This window comes from Cyprinus carpio, chromosome B13, assembly GCF_018340385.1.
Source record: "Cyprinus carpio isolate SPL01 chromosome B13, ASM1834038v1, whole genome shotgun sequence".
In the NCBI taxonomy this organism is placed as follows: Eukaryota; Metazoa; Chordata; class Actinopteri; order Cypriniformes; family Cyprinidae; genus Cyprinus; species Cyprinus carpio.
In genome coordinates, this window is record NC_056609.1 from 13,131,293 (window position 1) to 13,151,966 (window position 20,674).

The following is a 20,674-nucleotide window of genomic DNA, read 5'->3' on the forward strand; positions in this document are numbered from 1 at the left end:
GTTTGCTTCTTCATCAGAACAGATTTGGAGAAATTTAGCATTTTTTCACTTGCTCACCATGGATCCTCTGCAGAGAATGAGTGGCATTAGAATGAGAGACCAACAGCAGATAAAGACATCACAATTAATCCACAACCCAACTCCAGTCTATCAATTAACGTGTTGTGAAGTGAAAAGCAGTGTGTTTGTAAGAAATAAATCCTTCAGAAACAATCATTTCAAACTCATCTACATCTTGGAAGGCCTGAGAGGGAGTAAATTTTCAGAAAAACACAAAATTCATTTTGGATTTAGCTATTGCTTTAAGCTCAGGATACTCTTGGGAAACTTTTTTTTTAATAAGTGAAATCCTGCAGCACAATGTTGGTCAGATCATATTCTGAAACCAAAGAAAAGACAACATATTGTTACAAATAGCAAGTGCCTATTCTATCTTTCAACACCAAGCAATATTGGTTGCAAGTTATTGACATTCCCTGAGGAGAATTTAAGCCTTCATTTGTGACTTTATACACAGGCCAATATACACAGAATGATTAAAAAATTTAATTTAAATTTAATTTAAGTTTCTTTCACACCCACAGATAAACAGGGGAATGTGTATTTATGAAAGGATACATTTATTGTTTGTTTGTTTGTTTGTTTGGTGATGTGTATTTATGAAAGGATACATTTATTGTTTGTTTGTTTGTTTGTTTGTTTTTTACTTTAGAGACACACAAGCTTTTTAATGCCATAATGTAGGTATACCAAAATATTACCTGCACGAGTGAAGTACAGTGTGTTAATGACCTCCATCGGCTAAACCCAAGAACCTGTCAGTGAGATTATACTGCCACCTGCTGCCCAGGACAGAATGTGCTTCTGCGGAAATAGAATCACCAGAATCAGAATCTCTTTTGTTAAACACATAAAGTAGCTCTAAAGGGTGTTTAAAAGGGTTTTAACCCTCTATGTTACGGAGTTACAATTATTTTCTACTTATTTCCTTGTTATTCTGAAAAAAAAATAATAATAATACAATATATTGCAATATGGTAATTAAAAGGGCCGGCCTTAAGGTTGTCAATGACGTGCTGTTTTTAAGTAAACTGATGTTTGAATGTTCCTCCAAAACACTTTTTCCCACTTTCAGAAGTATTTATGGTAGTATAGTTGCTACTTTTGAAGTATTTATTGTAGTATAGTTGTATTTATATATGAATAAGAACATTATTTATTCTTTTCAGAAAATGAATACAGCAGTTTTTCACGGAAAGGGCAATAGGAAGAGTGCAGAGTTGGCTCTTCCATGTGATGACAATGAGGATGAGTTAGCCTTCAGTGACTGTAACAGCGAGTGTGTGTGCATGTGTATATGTGTCTGTATGTGTGTATGGCAGATTTTGATGGAAATTAAGATTGGATGCATCATTTTGTAAAAGAAATGTGCATTTTGTAAAAAGAAACTCATAATTTAATAGAAAAACTACTTTTTTGTCCATTTTCCACTGTGGTACCCCTCAATTTTGTATATTGATTTGTATAATTGAAGTATTAAATATTTAATGGTTAGAACATAATGCATACCATAGATAAACATAAAAATAAATAAGTAAATAATAAATATTGTCTACATTAAGTGTTTCATGTGAGTGAAAAGAAAATCTTAATAATAATATTTGACATATTTGACTGATTACTGAAGAACTAGAGAACTAAGAAAAGCACATAGAACAAGTATTTATGTATGCAACTAAAAAAAGCACAAATGACCCACCAGTAAGTGTCATGTTTGGCACACATGGAGAAGCAATCGCCTGGACATTTCATCTTATTTTGTGCAGAACGGAAGTGCCTGCCTGTATGTGTTAGCAGACTGTCGTCAGCACGGTCTCCATGGCAATACATCACACACCGCGCGACGCATTTGCAGGAAGCTGACGTGATGAGTTTGTTATTTCCCTTAAAATGAGACGTCTTGCATGTGTTTTTGTACGTGTCTGGGTCAGGCTCTGAGTCATCGTGTCACTGTATGTGTCTGATGACTGATTTATCAGATGGGAGGATAAATATAGCCTACATCCGAGTGATGCATTTTGAAACATGAGAGAAAGCAGAGAAAAACAATGAAGGGAATTTTCAGATTGAGTGTGCTTATGTCAGGCTGTCCTTATTTATGTAGTATTTTTTGTGTATTTGTGTATTATGAATTATGTGTATTTATGCATTTGCATGTTTACTTATTGACTTTTTTCTTTTAAAGAAATTAATACTTTATTCAGCAAGGATGTGTTAAATGGATAAAAAGTGATAGTAAATGCTTATATTGTTATAAAATATTAGTATTTTGAATAAATGTTGTTTTTAACTCTTTATTCATCAAAGAATCAAAGAAAAAAATATTAAAAAATATTAAGCAGCACAAAAGTATAAATGTTGTTTTAAACTATTTATTCATCAAAGAATCAAAGAAAAAAGTATCAAAAAATATTAAGCAGCACAACAGTTTCAACTGATTTCTGAAGGATGACGTGACACTGAAGACTGGAGTAATGGCTGATGAAAATTCAGTGCTGCGTCACAGACATAAATGATATTTTAAAGTATATTAAAATAGGAAGCCAATGCTAGAAATTGTAATAATATTTCACAATATTACTGTTTTTTTCTGTATTTATGATCAAATAAATACAGCCTTAATGAGCATAAAAGACTCCATTAAAAACATTAAAAATCAGTGTATATATAGTTATTATTATTATTGTTTATTTTTTAAATGTTAAGTTAGAAAGAACAGTCTTTTCATAACTTTTGTAATGAAACAAGTGCTTCTCCCTGGGCAAGAAATAACAAACCATGATTAACATTTGATCAATTTAAGAAAATCCAATTATGTTTTATTTTTATTTTTTTTAATATTTAGTTTGATTGGTGGTAACAGTTTGAAAGAAAAAAGACAGCATTCTTGGCAGGCTTCATGCAGTTATTATTGATTTCACCACAAATATTCAAAACATATAGCACAACACAGCTCAACTTGCTAGTATTTTTGTACAAAGAGTAAAAAGAGAACTATGCTTAAGACCAAAAAAGAAAGAAACTTTGTTTGTTGTACAGACACATAATTTGTATCAGCATCTAAAAGATAAGTATTTCATTTTAGGAATATTTGTCCAACCGTGAATTCATTATAAAAGTCCACTAAACTGTCATTCATTAAATTAAAAAAGAAACATTTTTTACTGTACCCACAAATGGCTGCAGAAAGCTACCTAAATGGTAGGCATATAACAAAACAAGATTATTAAAAAGAAAATAAAGAAATAGCACAGCAACTTGAGTAATCCATGGGTACTAAGATCAGTGATCAGATCACAGCCCACTAAAAATTAATATAGAAAAATATTTGAATACCTCATCAAAACCACAGAAACCTTTGAATACTTGAATATTTTCACAACACATCCTGGCTGATCTGCTACAATGACAGTCACTGGTGTTTTTTGCTGTGCTCCCTCACGAATTTCAACAGATTCTTGTAACTATGCTCAGCTTTGGATCTCAAGGCCACTAGGTGGAGTCAGTGGCTTTAATCGGGACTCATAGAGAGTGGAGAGAATTTATGGGTTCTCCACTGCATCTCTCCAGCCCTTGTAAAAGATCAACATGTTTTATGTCCATGAGTGTATCCCAGAGGGAGCAGGCGAGTCCATGGCTGGGCAGCGCTGGTTACAGGATGGCACAGAAGAACTTCTTCTCCCTGAAGGGGTTCTCGGATGCAGGCACGGGGGAGAGGAGGGGATCCTCTTTAGCATGGGCTTCGCAGTACGATGTCAGATCTGCTGCTGCTTTGGAGACCTGATGTTGATTCATGAAATCACAAACAGTCACCAAACAATGCTCACTCATTTTCACTCCTAACCAAGTTAATATGTTTCAACTGGATGAAATGATGTGTTGATACTCTTCTTACTTTTATCCTGTCAATATTGGCCTCCATCTTGAGCTGCTCCACCTGTTTGCGAGCCTGAGCAATGCTAGCAGTGTTGTTGGTGGCCATGATGCTGCCGGTTCAGGCCTGCTGCACTCTAACACACATGGAAGAACAAATTCAGCAAATTTGACATGACATATGGATAAAAGATTAAGAAATTAAAAAACTGATACGGAGGAACTATGTGTTTAGTTATGTGCCAGTGTGCATTAACTTTCAACAATTTGATTTGAGAAAAACGGTTGTAATGCTCTCTAATGCAAGGGTTTTCAAACTGGGTTTCAGGACACCCAGTGGGCCTCAAGAGGTCTACATAGAAAGCATTTTTAGGTGTAATTTCTGTAAATTGGCTCTAGGGGGTCTGTAAGTACAAAAAAATAAATAAATAAATACAAAAATCAGGTTAAAATGGGCAATTTTTCATTATAATTTCAAAATCATAAGATCATTCACAAATTACACATAAACTACTACTCGAAAAATAAAAAACCCTTTAAACTGATCAAAAGTGACACTAAAAACATTTAGAATGTTGCAGAAGATTTCAATTTTTAAATAACGGACTTCAATTTTTTAGAAGATTAGAATAATTTCCTAAATAAGTACAATTTAAAATATATACAAATAGAAAGGTTATTTTAAATTGAAATAATATTTCACAATTGCTTTATTACTAAAATTACTGTTACTGTATTTTTGATTTAATAAACTGATTTTAAAAAACTGACCTCAATCTTTGGAACGCTAGTGCATTTTATGTGCATAATTTTCATACATATACAGTGATTAACAAATTTATTAGACCATCATCCAATGAAAGGTTTGTGCCACAGCTGCCCCTAACAGTATTGGTGATTACCAAAATAACTTTTTATATTTCTGCAATGGTTAATCTACCAGTATGTGTAAGCTCTTTACTTACAAGAGTATTCGTAATTACTGTTGTTATCCAAAAATGCTGTTTTATATTTATGGAATGGTTAATATTAAAGTATTTTTAAGCTCTATATATATATATATATATATATATATATATATATATATATATATATATATATATATATTTTTTTTTTTTTTTTTTTTTTTTTTTTTCAGATGCCCAATCACAGTCGATAAATAGAATCTAATAAATTTGTAAAGCACCGTATGTGCATTTCAGGAATCTGTCAAAAATGTGTTTAAAGCTACAAATGTTATTGTCATTTATTAAACAAATAGCAAAATGAAACAACTACACATAACCAATTTTTTATTTTATTTTATATGCCCTCCTTGGAGTGATAACAGCTTGCATTCTTGCTGGCATTGTTTTTATTTACTTTTCCATGGTATCTGTTGCTACTGACTGTAAATAAGCATCTGAATAAAAAAAAATTATAAAGTGCTTTACTGTTTTTTCTGCTTTTCTTGTAAAACAGTAAATTCAGAAATGCATGATAACAACAATAATCATATTTTAGCACTACTGTGAGAGTTTACACACACTGGTGGATTAACCATTTATGAAACATAAAAAATGATTTTGGTAATCACCAATACTGTTATAGTTTAGGGCAGCTGTGGCACAAATCTTACATTGGGTGGTGGTGGTCAAATAAATATGTCAAGCACTGTAAATTATGTTTTTTCACAGCGTATTTTAGACAATGATTTCCTTAGAAGAGGATAATTGTATTTGCTGGTCAATACCATCAAAAATAAATAAATAAATAAAAATAATAATATAATTATTGCTCTAAAGTATTATGGCAGTACAGTGACAGATCAGTGTTTAGGCTGGTTAGTCATGGTTTGCTACTAGTCTGAATCTGGTTGCCAAAGGAAGGGTGGGGACATCATCATACTATCATCCCATGCTGGAGAACAGCATCAAAAGCACTGATACCATACCTCACTTCCTACCACATTGTCTGCTTTGACCTATTTAGACTCTAAAAACTCCATAATATTTAAAGTCTCTCACATTCACAGAAGGAACAACACGGTTAATAGCAAAAAACCCCATGCAAAAATTTTTTTGTTTGTTTTTTGCTTCCCTCACAGTTGTTCAGTCGGTGATATGTAATTTAATTTAAATGTAATCTATGAATATGAAGGAGTAGGAGGTAGAAAATATTATTAGCGTATAATATAAAATTGATAGACGTCAATGGATAGTCCCCACCACGACATAAAAAAGCAAATGCGCGTGTGTGCTTCTTTCATATTCACGTGGCTCTGCCATATGGGTATCGATAGCACACTGTGACACACCTGTCATGACTGTGAGCTCAAAGGTCTGTGGTGTATCAGAGTTTTTAATCTCAGCCGGCTCTCCTGCAGTGAGGTTAAACACAAAGGCCTGCTGCTGAGAGCAAACAGCAGGGGTCGCTAGACTATCAGCTGTCATACTGACCTCATTCTAGGTTAACCACTCTAGTTAATGAGCCCAACCCGGCTCAAAGAAAGACTGCAGAAACTTCCTATCTTTAAATAACGTCCAGCATCATTTACTCCACATATTTACTCCTCTGTTACTACTACACAAGACTCACCTTCCCTTGAGTGTTTATAATGTGAATCTAATTCAATATTCAAGGTTTAGTCATTAATGAAATTGAAAATGAGAGGAAACTCCAACTTGGCCTGAAGGAAACAACTTCATCATAGCCTATTAACTTTCCACATGTAAACCAATAAAGCTTGCAAATGTAGTCAGTATCTTGACATCCAAATGTTTATGGAAAATGTCCTCACTTTGATTACATTACCTACAATTCTATTTCCCGATATGATTACATTATGATTCAGCAGTTAATGCATCATGTTTTATGCCACTGAAAATAAAATCATTAGATAAACAAGGGAATAAATACAAATATGCTTAGTTAAAGACGGTGCACTTTGTATGAGAAACCTTACTCCAGTAAAAACATTTTTTTTCTGAAAAGAGCAGCATCTTCATCTTCAGCTCCTGGTAATCCGTCGCAAAGACTGTTTCATTAAACCTAGTGACCATCCCAGGCATCTTAGCAATGGACCTCAGTTGCTAGGCAACTGAGATACAGAGCGATCTGACAGCAATGAAATGTTCCACTCCTAAAATCAAGGATGGAGCTCACCAAAGGCAACTTTAGACGAGGGACCACATACATCTGAAGAGTTCAGAGAGGGGACAGCTTCAGCACACTGCCTCCCTCTGTAAATCAGGCCTAAAGAGACGTTTACAGCCAGACAATGAACATCGACACAAATCCAGGGTGGAGTCTATGTTTAAAAGCCATTTTAGATCGCAGTCTCTATTCGTCTTCCGGGAGCTAAGAACTTTACCTTATAGGGGGTCAGAGAGAAGGGGGATTAAGACACAGGAGACTGAAGGAGAATGCCAGCGATAGGAAAGAGAATAGTGCCAGTAACTTTAAGAGTGTGGAGCCTGCTGATATGCAGTCCGTGTGGAACATAATGAGCTAGAGACATCTATCGCCAGTTAACCCTTTACTGCAAACAGTCTTGGGGAGTAGCTAGTTACATGTAATGGAATTACATCATTTAATTACAAAATAAATGTAACTGTAATCTATCTTCATAAAATTGTGGTTGAACCACTGATGGCACATGGACTGTGCCTTGATCCTGGTAGGACCCTTGCTGTCTATGGAGGATCAGAAAGCTCTCAAATTTCATCAAAAATATCTTAATTTGTGTTCCGCAGATGAACAATGGTCTTACGGGTTTGGCACGACATGAGAGTGAGTAATGTCAGAATTTTAATTTTTTTTGTGAACTATCCCTTAAAGTCAAGTCTATATCATTCTGTGAACACTCATAGTTTATAACTAAATAACTAAATACATATATCTGCATTGCATTTCATTAATAAATTACATTTATCTTTTCTCCATAAAAATCAGTAAAATAATTAATCAAAATAAAACTTTTTTCAATTATACAACTCTCAATTATACTCAATTATATAACTCTAATAGCATCCTGCAACAAAGTTAACTTCAAACTATTTGGAGATTTATTTTAAAATTCCTGAATATTACTGAATCTCTGAAGTCAGAAATCATGGAAATAATTGCAAGTATTTTATTCTACTAACAACTCTGGTTTTTAACAGGAAATAAATATATATGCATATCATTTTGTGAATAAAAAACTCCATAAAATGCTCTCTATAAAACTCCATAAATTGACTAAAGATGTCTCTTTTCAGGATTATATATCTAATATTACTCTACTGAGGAGGAAAAAACAAGATTTGTTGTCATTTTAACTACTAAATGTTTTCTAGATTATATTTTAATAATTTGCTTCAGAACAATGAGTTAATTTAGTACAATAAAAGTGCAATATAAAGGACATTTATATAATTCTAGGTCAACTTTTCTTTAAAACCATGTTTAAATGTTATTCACCCATTATAAATGGCTGTCTTTATATTTTAGGAAGAAAGTCCCTCGTGGCGGATCATTATATTTGCAGGTCCATGACATTGAAAATTAAATGAGCAAACCACAGCTGCAATAGCCAGTCTTCACTGTTTGTAACTTCAAGCACTCTCTTTCAAAATCTCTGTTGATTTGTCTATCAGAAGACTGATCTGTTAATCTCTTAGGGATCTATAAAGCAGCATGTATATATTTGAAGAAGTACAGAGGGAGCTCATTTAGTCTGTATCCCCAGAGAGAGGGCCATATGTGTGCCATTTACCCGACTCTGCCACATTTCTACAGGGGCAGGAAGGCCAGCAGGGAAATGGAAGTGCCACTGCAGGGGCCGTTTGAAGAGTCTGTTATAATGCAACACAACAAGAATAATCAAGGTGTAATATTGAGTCTCCCTGGGCACAAAAGCTTCCTCTTAATGGAACATTCAATAGAAGAACTGCAACATGTGAAAATGGCCCCCCCACGGCCTTACCGCAAAAAAACACAGCGCTATGAAATTTGAAAAATGCATGATCATTGATAAACCCACTAATGGTTCACACACTCCCGTCCATAAATGTATCAATGCAGCTGTCTGATAGCAAGTAATGCTCTGTTACACTTGTAGACTAATAATATTTTTTTGCACTGCATACAGTGGGTGTTAGGAGTGCATTTGTTTCTCCTTTTCTCTTTTTGCACATTTTCTCACCTTATTTTTGACTCTGTTTTTGACTTCTGCCTGATTTGTTGGCCTTCAAAAGTGAGTTGACCTCCTCTGGTGTGTCTTCAGCCTCTGTTGAGAAAGGAAGCCATGCAGTTAGAGTCCATGTGTTCTATACCCCGGCTGCAGCTCAAGGCCTTTTGTGTGCATGTGTGAGTGTGTGTGTGTGTGTGTGTGCTGGTCGAGGGGTTTAGAATGTCACACCTTTCCCAGACTGTTTGCACTGAGAAACATTCCAGACCTGACTGAAGTTTATCTTATGTGCCTGTACAAACGCCCAGGCTGCACTATCAGAACAAAAACAACTGAACAACACATTCAGGTGATCGCTATGATTTTTATTTGTAAAGATACAGTCGTGTTAAAAAGAACTTTTCAGAGCACAGATTGGTCTTCCTGTATTTCCACCCCACCTTCCCTGTTTCTCTTCCTCTGTCTGGCTCTGTCAATGTGATAAATGGGCCAATTACTTTGCTAGAGCAGCTCTGCAGCAGCAGGGAATTCCACTATTGTGAATCAATTCCACATGGAACGTTCCAGCAACATTTAATCTCTCCACGTCTCTTCTGTCTCCGTGGACAGCACCACCAAAATATTTAAACAACATCAGCGTCCACCGCAAGTTGGTAGGAACTGAGTCACCCTATTGCTGTAATACTTTGTTTTTGAACCGAACGAACTCTCGCACATAGTTTCACTGAAATTGGAATGACTATGATAACGCAGGAATGAGGAACAAGAGGAGTAGCCTCCCGATTTAATATAAAAGACCAGTCACATATCCACCTACTCACATGACAAAACCACCAGCTCACTGCTTGTGTAAAGGCGTACTTACATTATTACTAAATGGTTTGCCTGTCTAATGTCTCTTGACAACAAAGAAAAATAATAATCTTCATAAATAACCATATGAAAATAATTTATGAATGATTTTGGTCTATAATGTTTAATGGTGGTGAATATCATATAAATGACAGGGTGCTAATACTTAAACTTATTCAGCTCATGCATCCTTTTTATCCAGTACCCTGCTGAAAAAACATCTTTGAGCCATGAAATTATTTTTCAGTACTGTGTATCCAAATGAAACAGATTATCAAAAGCAAAAAAATGTAGGCTGGGTTCAAATTCATTGGTTATTAATTAGATGGAGGGAGATCTGAATACCAGCTTGCAGTCAATTGTAAGAAAGGGGCGGCGTTTAAGTGGACTAAATAATTGGAAAAGTCTAGCATATGTTACCAGAGAAATCAGAAAGAAAAAAAATTACACGGTCACAATGAGATCAATGAATCACATTTAAAATATAGGTATGATGTCATGCCAAATTGAAATCATCTTAAACTGGTTTGCTTGTCTTAGTTGGCCTGTTGGCTAGGTAGAGAGACCATCTTAAACCAGTAAAAGCACCTTAACTATATACTGTAAGACCCCAAAACAATCTCAGGCTTTTGTTAGAAGATTTCAAACATTTTCAACTGTTGCTTGGTCAACTCCACCACCAGCATCACACTCAGTGTTAGGCTAATTGTGTTCACAACCAATTTTACTTCTGTAACGTGGCACATTTCATTGTGAAACAGGGTATTCAACAAGAAGGAATGTGAAGCAGACCTTGATTTTATTCATTGTGTATTGGTGAATTGACTGAATTGTAAAAAGTGGGCTTAAATTTAGATACTTCAATAAATGCATGTTTGATATTTATCTATTGTTTAACAGTATCCAGTAGTCTGCATTGCCTAAATAACAAGTGATTCTGATGAAAGATTGTAAAAACAAAGCTCAATAAAGCCCAAGAATGTGCATTAAGAGGTAAATTTTAATGTCATGTTGACATTTCACCAAATGTAGATAAATCACACATGTGTGTGCAGAATGTGCGTCCAATGGCACAAAGTGAAAGTCCGGTTAATGGCGCTAAAAGGTTAATGCTTTAGCTGGTTTCGACAAACTCTTTATGTTCTTATATTGTGGCTCGTGTTTTATGGGACTTGTACTTAAGAACTCTATATCATGAGGGCAAAGCTATACCAGGTGAGCTACTGATCGCATTTACTACGTCAGGTAAGCCATACACACAGTGCTGGTTATGTGATGCAGCAAAATATATTAGTTTACACTAACAATGTGTTTTGAGATGACATTCTAGTAAAATAAGCCTTTATTAATTAATAATCTGCACCTGCAAACAAACTTTCTGTGAAAAGGCATAAAGGTTCATGGTGTTTTACTGCCACTAGTGTTCATTTCAGCTGGAAACTGCAGTGAATTGCCTTTTGGAGTTTTACAACAATGACGATAGAGTCTAGTTTTTTTTTGTGATGGTATGTTGAGTGATTTTTGTGTGGTGTCAGCAGACACTAGTCAGTTTAATAATTTATCCACTGAGCCCCAGATGGTACAGAGAGTGTGTGTCTGAGTGTGAGTGAAGAGAGAGACAGATTTATAATGCTTTTCTGGTTTCACTTCAGAGGTCCCCTAGTAGGCACTGACCCTGACACCAGATCTCAAGACTCAAACCATGCCTGTCACTCTGTTTCTAACGTCTGCCACACACTAGAGATTCAATCAGCACATCCTGCAGACAAGTCTCAAAAACCTCCCACGCAAATTTGACACAAGTTACCACCCTTCACGTTTAAATATAAAATGTCTGTGACTTTGAAATATCAGTTTAAAAAAAAAAAAAGTACTGCTCCATGGTTGGTTTCCTGTGGTGGCCTTATCAGACTGTAAAAAACAGGCGGTTCTCATGTAAGACTCAGTCTTATAAACATAAGACTAGCTTCCTCTCACATGTAATGAGTTAGAAAAGCTACAGGCAATTCTCCATGAATTTAGCGATAGGCTAATCTTCATACAATATTCAAAAAGGTCATAAAACATTATAAATCTAAATTAAAATTGGTTTAGATAAAGGATGAGATCCTTCATGATTATCAAGATGTGTGGTGTTTAATGAAACAGGAGCTTGTGTGTGTGTAGGTTCAGATGACTTCCTGCAGATTCTGCCACTTAGCCAAGAGCAACACCCAAGGTTCCCGGAGAGTTAACAATATTCCAAACATCCGGGGCTGTATTCTCTACTTTCAACAAAGTCATGTGTATATACTAAAATGTACTCACACACAGAGTTCTTGGTGTCCCTCTATCAATAAATCCAAGGCTTTTCCCTCGCTATACCACACATTTAAAAACATTTCACTAAAAACTTCAACTTCATAATACACACCTTTATAGTTTTTATATAAAGCAAACGTGTTAGATTTTAATTATAAAGTATATATTTGTATTGTTTTAATATTTAATATATATATCAAATAAAAATATTTGCATGATTTTTTTTACCTGTAAAGAGATCCACATAGTGAGATTTTGTCAGGTTTTTGTCCCCAATGTAGCACACACAGGCATACACTCATATAAAAACACGAAAGCAAACAACTTTCAGTTGTAGTCTGAAACAAGGCGGAGAAAAGATGCCTGGTGTGAGTATTAGTCAGAGAGGTCGAGTCTACAAACAGTCATTTTCTCCTTCATGAGAATCTCACTCTCTCTCACTCACTGTCTCTCTTAGAATGGAGTAAAATGATGAAAGAGTTTGGCTTTGCTTCTCAGGAAAGTGTGGAAAAATAATAAATGGAAGAAATTTAGTTCGGCTTTTAACAAAGACCTTTGTCTCTCACAGCTGTTCATACTTATACACACACCCGCACCGATACACACGCCAGACAGCACCAGATCCACCCACTCTGAACAGTGAACTGTAAGCTGTGTGCTGGGGTTGCTCTTATGTTATTCACATCTATTCAAGGGCCTCTCCACCCCTATTCTTTCTCTTTAAACAAAAACACTAATCCATAGTAATGTTCCTATTCTTCACAAAATTACACTTACTTCAGAAGAACATATCATAAATACAGGGCTCAGCAATAAAGATGGCTCAGGGTCAGTGTTTGGAAAATATCACTAAGCTACATTTTTTGGTCATATACATGTTTTTATGTCTTCTATATCTGTAATATAGAATAAATATAATCATACATACAGAGACAATACTTTTTACATTTTCTAAGTTCACTCTATCCCTAACAACCCAACGAAAATTAAAAAATTATATACAATGAGATCTTAGAATATATTTATACAGATATATGGAATATTTAGTATATAAAACTAAAAAAAAACTTTAGATTAGGGAACACTATTCACTATTAATTAGTTGCTTATTAGTATGCATATTACTAGCATATTGGTATTAGTACTTATAAAGCACATAGGCTATTAATGCCTTATACATATTCTAGATCCCTTAACCCTACCTAATACCTAAACATATCTTCTATAACAGCTATTTACTATCAATATTCAGTAACAAGGAGTTAATTGGCTCCCATTTTATATTAGTGGCATGTACTATATGTACTTACATTTAAGTTAATAATTTGGTACAAGGCAATTAACTGTGTATACATATTTTTACAATTTACTAATATTTTTTAAAATACCTGCATGTAATTACATCTGTATTGTAATTAATTTCTTTCATTACATTTATTATTACACTGTTGACTCATCTTAACCCACCCTTAAACCAACCCATACCACCAAACTTGCCCCAAACCTTACCTTATCCCACCTCAATAGCAGCAGAACTGTTTTGCAATGCAATATGAACAGAATAAGTACATTGTACTTATTTTTATGTAAGTACATAGTAGTTAAGGCCACCTACTATAAAGTGGGATCAGTTTATTGAGGGAAAACTCTTTATATTTGTGTTCCCATAAACATGCGCGTGCGCACACACACACACACACACACATACTAATAAATACATGGATAAATCAATTATTGTTTTAATTAAAACATTGGTTTTGTGTGATGTGAATTTTGATTATTTGAATGTGACTAATATAGCTTGATATATTAGCCAAGGTGGCTAATATAGTTTAATTATATTATAGTATAGTATGTACAATATGATATTTACTAGTCTTAAAATTATCATATTTTGCACCATAAACAATTTACAAAATATATATGTGTGTGTTCTGGTCTATATGGTTCATGAGGAAATGTATATAATGATATGGGTACTAAAATGTGAGCATGGTTTATGAGGACACTTCCTGTGTCCCCTTAAACCGAATGACCTAAAAAAACATACTAGTGGTTTTTGAAATTCAAAAATTGCCAGTAGTTCTCTGTAAGAGTTAGGTTTGGTATAGGTTTAGGGTAAAGATGGGGGATAGAATATACAGTATAAAAACCTTTACGCCTATAGAGACTCCACATAAACCACATGGGAGAGTGTGTGTGTGTGTGTGTGTGTGTGTGTGTGTGTGTGTGTGTGTGTGTGTGTGTGTGTGTGTGTGTGTGTGTGTGTGTGTGTGTGTGTGTGTGTGTGTGTGTGTGTGTGTGTGTGTGCGTGTGCGTGCAATATGTAACTAATGTTTTGTGGTGTGGCAAGTAAAAAGTTTGGGCAGGGCAAGTACTAATCTAATGGCCTGACTATTAACTTATTAACTAAACTACTGATATCTTCATCATAAAGGTTCAACATTACATGATATGTGTTTGTGATATCCAGACTGCCTTAATAAAAAAAAAAAAAAAAAAAAAAAAAGAATTCAAATAAAGAAAGACCCACCAAACCAGGAACCATCAAGTATGACATATAAATTCAATATATATCTCCTCCTTCCTGTGCCATCTAACAAGGTACTACTAATCTGACTATATGCTCTAATAAGAATCATCCCATACAGTGAACACTGTTTAATGTATGTGAGCTGTATGTGGAGTGCTAACCAGAGCTCAGCCTGCCGTACTGTTGAGCAGAACCTTCCGCTAGAACGAGCACTGTTCTAGAGTCATCATCACAATACTCTGGGGACTCCTGGGGGATTCCTCTCAAATATTCAACCCCCTCTCTCCTTCTCTGCCTTCTCTCCATCACTCTCTTCTCTCTCCAGCATCTTCTCCCTCCCCTCCCCCATGCTCTCCTCCACTTTCATCCCCCCATCTCTGGCAGCATTTACCCCAAACAGATGCTTGGTGCTCCTCATACGCACACCTGTCCAAAAAAGGCATTTCTGTACTACATTACACCACTTAAATTACGAATCCCTGCTACGTGCTAACAAACACATCCTCTGGTGAAGCACAAGCGAACATATTCATCACCAGAGCAATTTAACACTGATTTAGACTGACACACATGCAACGGATGTGGACAAGCCTTGTGTCCATGCAAGACTACTCAGATGGAACAAACACACCCATCCACACAGTATTTTTTCATTTTTTCCAAATAATAACATATGATTTTATTTAGACAGCTTGCCCCAATGACATCTTCATGCCTGTCTATCTGCACACACAAACCTCTGGACTTTCTGAAGGAAATGAGTTTATGAAAAGATTTTCCACTCACCTTTTCAATGTGTTTATAATCTTCAATGACACAAGAGCTGTATGTAACAGTAGCACACATACACTCCTTGTTCTGACACTCTTGCACCCACACACACACACACTCGCCGCCTGCTACACCACCCCAGCTGACAGCCTTCCTCTCGCTCCGCCCATCAACTAGTGGAATCGCTCAGGAAGCCAGCTGAAAGCCACTTCCTCTTGCTCCCAAACACTCACAAAGACATTGTTTAAAAAGAAAAACTAGATTATATACCTGCTGCTTCCCCAGTCAGACCATTTCGGTGGCTTTAAGTCAGTGCTGATATGCAGAAGTGTGTTGTTTCTGCTCTCTGCTCTTTGGCTCCTGTGCATGCATGTGCAGTTCAGCACAGAGGTTCTTGCACCGAGCTGACAAGGAACACAGATAAATATCCACAACTGCCCCTCCCCCAAAGCATATGTATGTGTGTCTAAAAGAAAGAGAGAGAGAAACCCTCCCTCTTAGAGTCATTGTGCACTCTCTCTCTCTCTCTCTCTCTCTCTCTCTCTCTCTCTCTCTCTCTCTCACACACATAGCCCAAGCTCCTGTAATCAAACGCTTAATCTTCAGTCTTACAATATTAGAGCGACAGAAGATTAAAAAAGGAATTGCATCTGGCAACCCTTCAATAAACACACACATACACACGGTTGCAGTGGAGGTTGAGGTGATAATGTGTTAGAGGATTACAGATGTGTGTGTGGCTGTTGTTAGTCTATATTTGGAAAGTAAAACAGTTACTCTGTCTGGTGTGTCTCTTGAGATCACTAAGCTTAGGTTTGGCATTTTAGGATCCCAATAGGCTAATTGCAAGCTGAGTCACCAACATATGTTGTGTTTTGGATGCTGGTCTTCAGTGTTGGGATGCTGCTGTGCTGGTCACCAGGATTCCTAACTAGCTTGGTATGCTTGGCTTCCTTGTTCAGCCAAAGTCAATGCTGGTTAATCAGACTATTCACCGGTGAACATGCTGGCCCTGCAGCTAGAATAGCATCAAACCAGTATTTTCTAGGTTAAACCAATATAGAAATGCATAATGGCCTGAGCTGTTTCTAAAGGGAGCCTGCATTTGCATCTGGGTAAAAATAAACTAAAATAAAATTCATATCTCACAACTTTATATCTCATTTATTGCATTGGAACTTTATTTTTCATAATTGTGGGTTTGCATTTAGTCTGTATCTCACTTTTTTTCTCTCATTTATTTTTTTAGCTCACTCATTTATTTCTTAGTTTAAACTTTTTTTGTTTGGAGCCATTATTTTTAAAATGTTTTTGAAAGAAGTTTCTTACCTAGATGGCAATATTTTGAAATATTACCGTTTTAAAATAATTGTATTCTATTTGAATACATTGTAAAATGTAATTTATTCCTTTGATGGCAAAGATGAATTTTCAGCAGCCGTTCCTCCAGTCTTCAGTGTCACATGATCCTTAAGAAATCATTCTGATATGCTGATTTACTGCTCAAGAAACATGTCTTATTATTATCAATGTTGAAAACAGTTGTGCTGCGTAATCTTTTTGTGGGGATGTGCAGTATATTTAGATTCATGCTTTAAGAAAGACTAATTTTCAGTAGATGGATGGGTATAATAATTTAAAAACAAAAGGTGAATTAAAAGTGGAGTGATTTTTGGTCAGCAGTTGTGAGCAGAGTGGAGCATTTGTTGAGCCGATCAGCTTTAGAGGAATATAATGGAATTAATTTATCAGTGATCTGATTACAGAGATTCATTATGTGTTCTAATGGAATCATCTCATGGAGTTAACCCTTCGGATTACTTACTAAAACATAATTACATTAATACTCCCATCCATCAACATCATCACGAAAGGCTGCGTTAAGGAAAAAGACAGATTATTCTTTAGAGTTTAAGATGCATTTGAGACTGATGGAGAATATGTGTATGTGTGTGAGTGTGCATGATTTCAATTCTAATTTGAGGCCATCTGGTGTCTCCAGTAGCTGCTGGCCTGCCCCACTGTCCCATGGGATTACCACAAGGATGTCAGTGAAGCCACTCTCACCCTGATCTCAACACAAGCTCTCTGCACAAAGATCGTAATCAATCATTTATACAGATGTTTTGTTTGTGCATTCAACAAAGGCTGAATTTGACATGAATACTTGTAATGTTCCTAGTGGACATATATAAAGTAAAAACAGTACTAGTGTGAAATAATATTACAATTTCAAATCATTTGAATATATTTTAAAATGTAATTTATGATGGCAAAGCTGAGTTTTTAGCATCATTACTTTTCAGTGTCACATGATCCTTCAGAAATCATTCTAATGTACTGATTTGCTGCTTAAGAAACTTTTTGTTTTTATTAATAATAAATGTCTATTGAGCAACGTAATCCATCCTTCCTTCATACATGTATTAATTTCATTAAAAGAAAAAAAGTTTATTTGTCACTCATAAATCTAGGAGTGAAGTATGCTCTTTGCAGATTGTCCACTTAGTCACATAAAATATTATAAGATATATAAACTATTATAATGATAATCTAAAAAGGTTATAAGACAGAATTTTAAAAAAGCATAATCACTGTAATTAAACTATAATAATACTATACCTTAAAAAAAGGAAATGCATTGAGAAAAATTGAGATGGGAAAAGAGCAATAGTTTTGTCACATGATTAATAACTAGTTTAGATTAATAGTATAGTACAAAAGTGACATAAAGTGACATATCATACTGCGGTCAGTACAACAGATGGCACAGCATGATTCAACCAAAAACAAAGTAGAATTTTAATTATTATAACAGCTATTATAAAAGCTTGATTCCATATAGCTGTGCTCTGTTTATTGAGGAAGGCGCTGCATCCTCTGCTGCCTGTCTTCCCTCTGACTAAGACAGGAAGAAAGAAGAAATACAAAAGAGATGGCACAGAGAGATAAAGGAAATGATGGAGAGAGAGAAGGGATGGAAGGAGGGAGTGTGACGAAGAGGCTGATGAAATGGATTTCCCCTCTTGTTGCCATGGCAACAGCGGTAGTGGATGAATGATTTTCAGTACAGTTGGGTAGCTGCGAGGAATAAAGGAGGAATAGAAGGAGGACAGCACGGAGCAACATTTTCTTCTGCCTGAAAATGTTCATTGTAATTGCTGCCGTCTACACATAGACATAGACAGCACATGACAGCTGTACTAAGAGACTGTATAATTGCGGTTGAATGATGCTGAGCAGTTTGGTTTTTTCTAAAGCAACCCACAAACACTGCTTACGCAAACAAAACCCTCAAGATGATGCAGTGACATTTTGAATGCTCATACAGACATTCTCTTGAAACAATTCATTACTAGGCCATTGGTGCCTGCTCTTAAATGTGAGGTAAAAAAAAATGTGTAAAAAAAAATACATTAAAACATTATACATTATACAGGCAAAAAAAAAATAATAGCCTGAATGCACTGTTAGTCGCTTTGGATAAAAGCATCTGCTAAATGCATAAATGTAAATGTAAATGTCTGTGAGGAACAAAATTCACGGCACACCAAATACTGCACATACTGATAGTTACCAGGGAGTCATATTTCTTTTGGAATAGACAAACCAACAAAGACAACAACTACAAGAGGCACATTTGGCAAGTTAAGTGACAAATATAAGTTGCATTATTATATTTGCCATATTAATAATAGTCATAATTTATGACTGTAATATTTAACGGTGCTCTTAGTTCTTTCTTTACTTAAACAGCTTTACATCTACAAATAAATATAAGTTTTGATCTTGATTCATCTCAGTAGCCTAATAAAAGCTGTTTTATTTTACACTGAAGTGAATCACCTCATGGGGACTGACATATTGAGATCACTTGACCAGCCGAATATTAAGGGGAAGGTAAGAGGTGGACACCAAAGACAAACTAATATGTAATAGCGCCATCTAGTGGCTAACTAATACTTATACTACTAAGAAAAAAAAAGTAGAAGGGTGAGGGTCTTTTTTTAGTAACATAAACACATCCAAAACAGAGAGAATTTTGAGAATCTTCTTTTTGTCATCCCCTTAACCTTTAAATATTTACATCTATAAATAAAGTGTTTACCTAATAGAACCATGTAGGTTAACTGCAAACATGGAGCATGGGCCATGTTTTAAAGTTACACTGAAAAATCATAGTAGTATGCTAACATAACTGACCAAACTGCTTTACAAAATCATTGCTTGGAAGAGCTCACAACAGAGGACTACACCCCAGTGCACTTCTGCTGGCCAGAGCTCTGTCACTGCAAAGGGACAAAAAGACGATCTACCATGCGATGTTCTCTGAAAAATTCTGTAGCATATATTGCATTACAAGACCAACTTCATTAAAAACAACTAAATTTATCATCTATCTATGTTTCTATGTCATATTTATAGATTATAGTTTAGTTGATTTTAAGGAAGTGTGTTTTCTAATGCAATGTTTATTTTTTAAAATAGAAGTCTATGTAAGCTTCTATAATGTTTCTTCTTCACGGCCTACATGTTGCATATATTTTAATGTATCTTTTATGTCTCTTTCTTCTCTATTCTATTTGATAACCCTCAAAAGCAATTTGACAGGGGTTCACAAACTTCAGTTTCATGATTTATTCATTTTAAGACTTTCTTCGTAATGTTTCAGAAATCTGAAACTGATTGTATCTTACATTGTAAAAAAAAAGGGGGGGGGGGGGGGTTTAGGTTTCAAAAGGGTCCCATATCTTCCCAATATACAGGTGCTGGTCATATAATTAGAATATCATCAAAAAGTTGATATATTTCAATAATTTCATTCAAAAAGTGAAACTTGTATATTATATTTATTCATTACACACAGACTGATATATTTCAAATGTTTATTTCTTTTAATTTTGATGATTATAACTGACAACTAAGGAAAATCGCAAATTCAGTATCTTAGAAAATTAGAATATTACTCAAGACCAATACAAAGAAGGGATTTTTAGAAATCTTGGCCAACTAAAAAGTATGAACATGAAAAGTATGAGCATGTACAGCACTCAATACTTAGTTGGGGCTCCTTTTGCCTGAATTACTGCAGCAATACGGCGTGGCATGGAGTCGATCAGTCTGTGGCACTG

General features: G+C 35.3%; 1 protein-coding gene across 5 annotated transcripts; it reads right to left on the minus strand.

The window, feature by feature from the left end:
• Window positions 1-2,947: 2,947 nt before the first annotated feature.
• LOC109103800 (guanine nucleotide-binding protein G(I)/G(S)/G(O) subunit gamma-2-like) lies at window positions 2,948-15,970 on the minus strand. Of its 5 annotated transcripts, none has more exons than XM_019117178.2 (4): window positions 15,813-15,970; window positions 9,101-9,184; window positions 3,956-4,070; window positions 2,948-3,840 (listed from the first exon to the last, which is right to left on the minus strand). In XM_019117178.2, exons 3-4 carry the CDS (start codon window positions 4,040-4,042, stop codon window positions 3,712-3,714), a joined length of 216 nt encoding a protein of 71 aa, XP_018972723.1. In that variant the 5' UTR covers window positions 4,043-4,070; window positions 9,101-9,184; window positions 15,813-15,970; the 3' UTR covers window positions 2,948-3,711. The 5 variants fall into 5 exon arrangements, with proteins under 5 accessions (XP_018972723.1, XP_018972787.1, XP_018972839.1 ...); XM_019117242.2 differs by lacking the exon at window positions 15,813-15,970 and adding an exon at window positions 15,558-15,713; XM_019117294.2 differs by lacking the exon at window positions 15,813-15,970 and adding an exon at window positions 12,467-12,552.
• Window positions 15,971-20,674: the final 4,704 nt, after the last annotated feature.

What these genes read in the sequence shown, in the direction of transcription:
- LOC109103800 (XM_019117367.2), bottom strand. Translation starts at nt 4,042, where the DNA reads ATGGCCACCAACAACACTGCTAGCATTGCTCAGGCTCGCAAACAGGTG. An exon ending in CCAATATTGACAGGATAAAA is followed by an intron (nt 3,841 to 3,955) that starts GTAAGAAGAGTA and finishes AATCAACATCAG; the next exon opens with GTCTCCAAAGCAGCAGCAGA.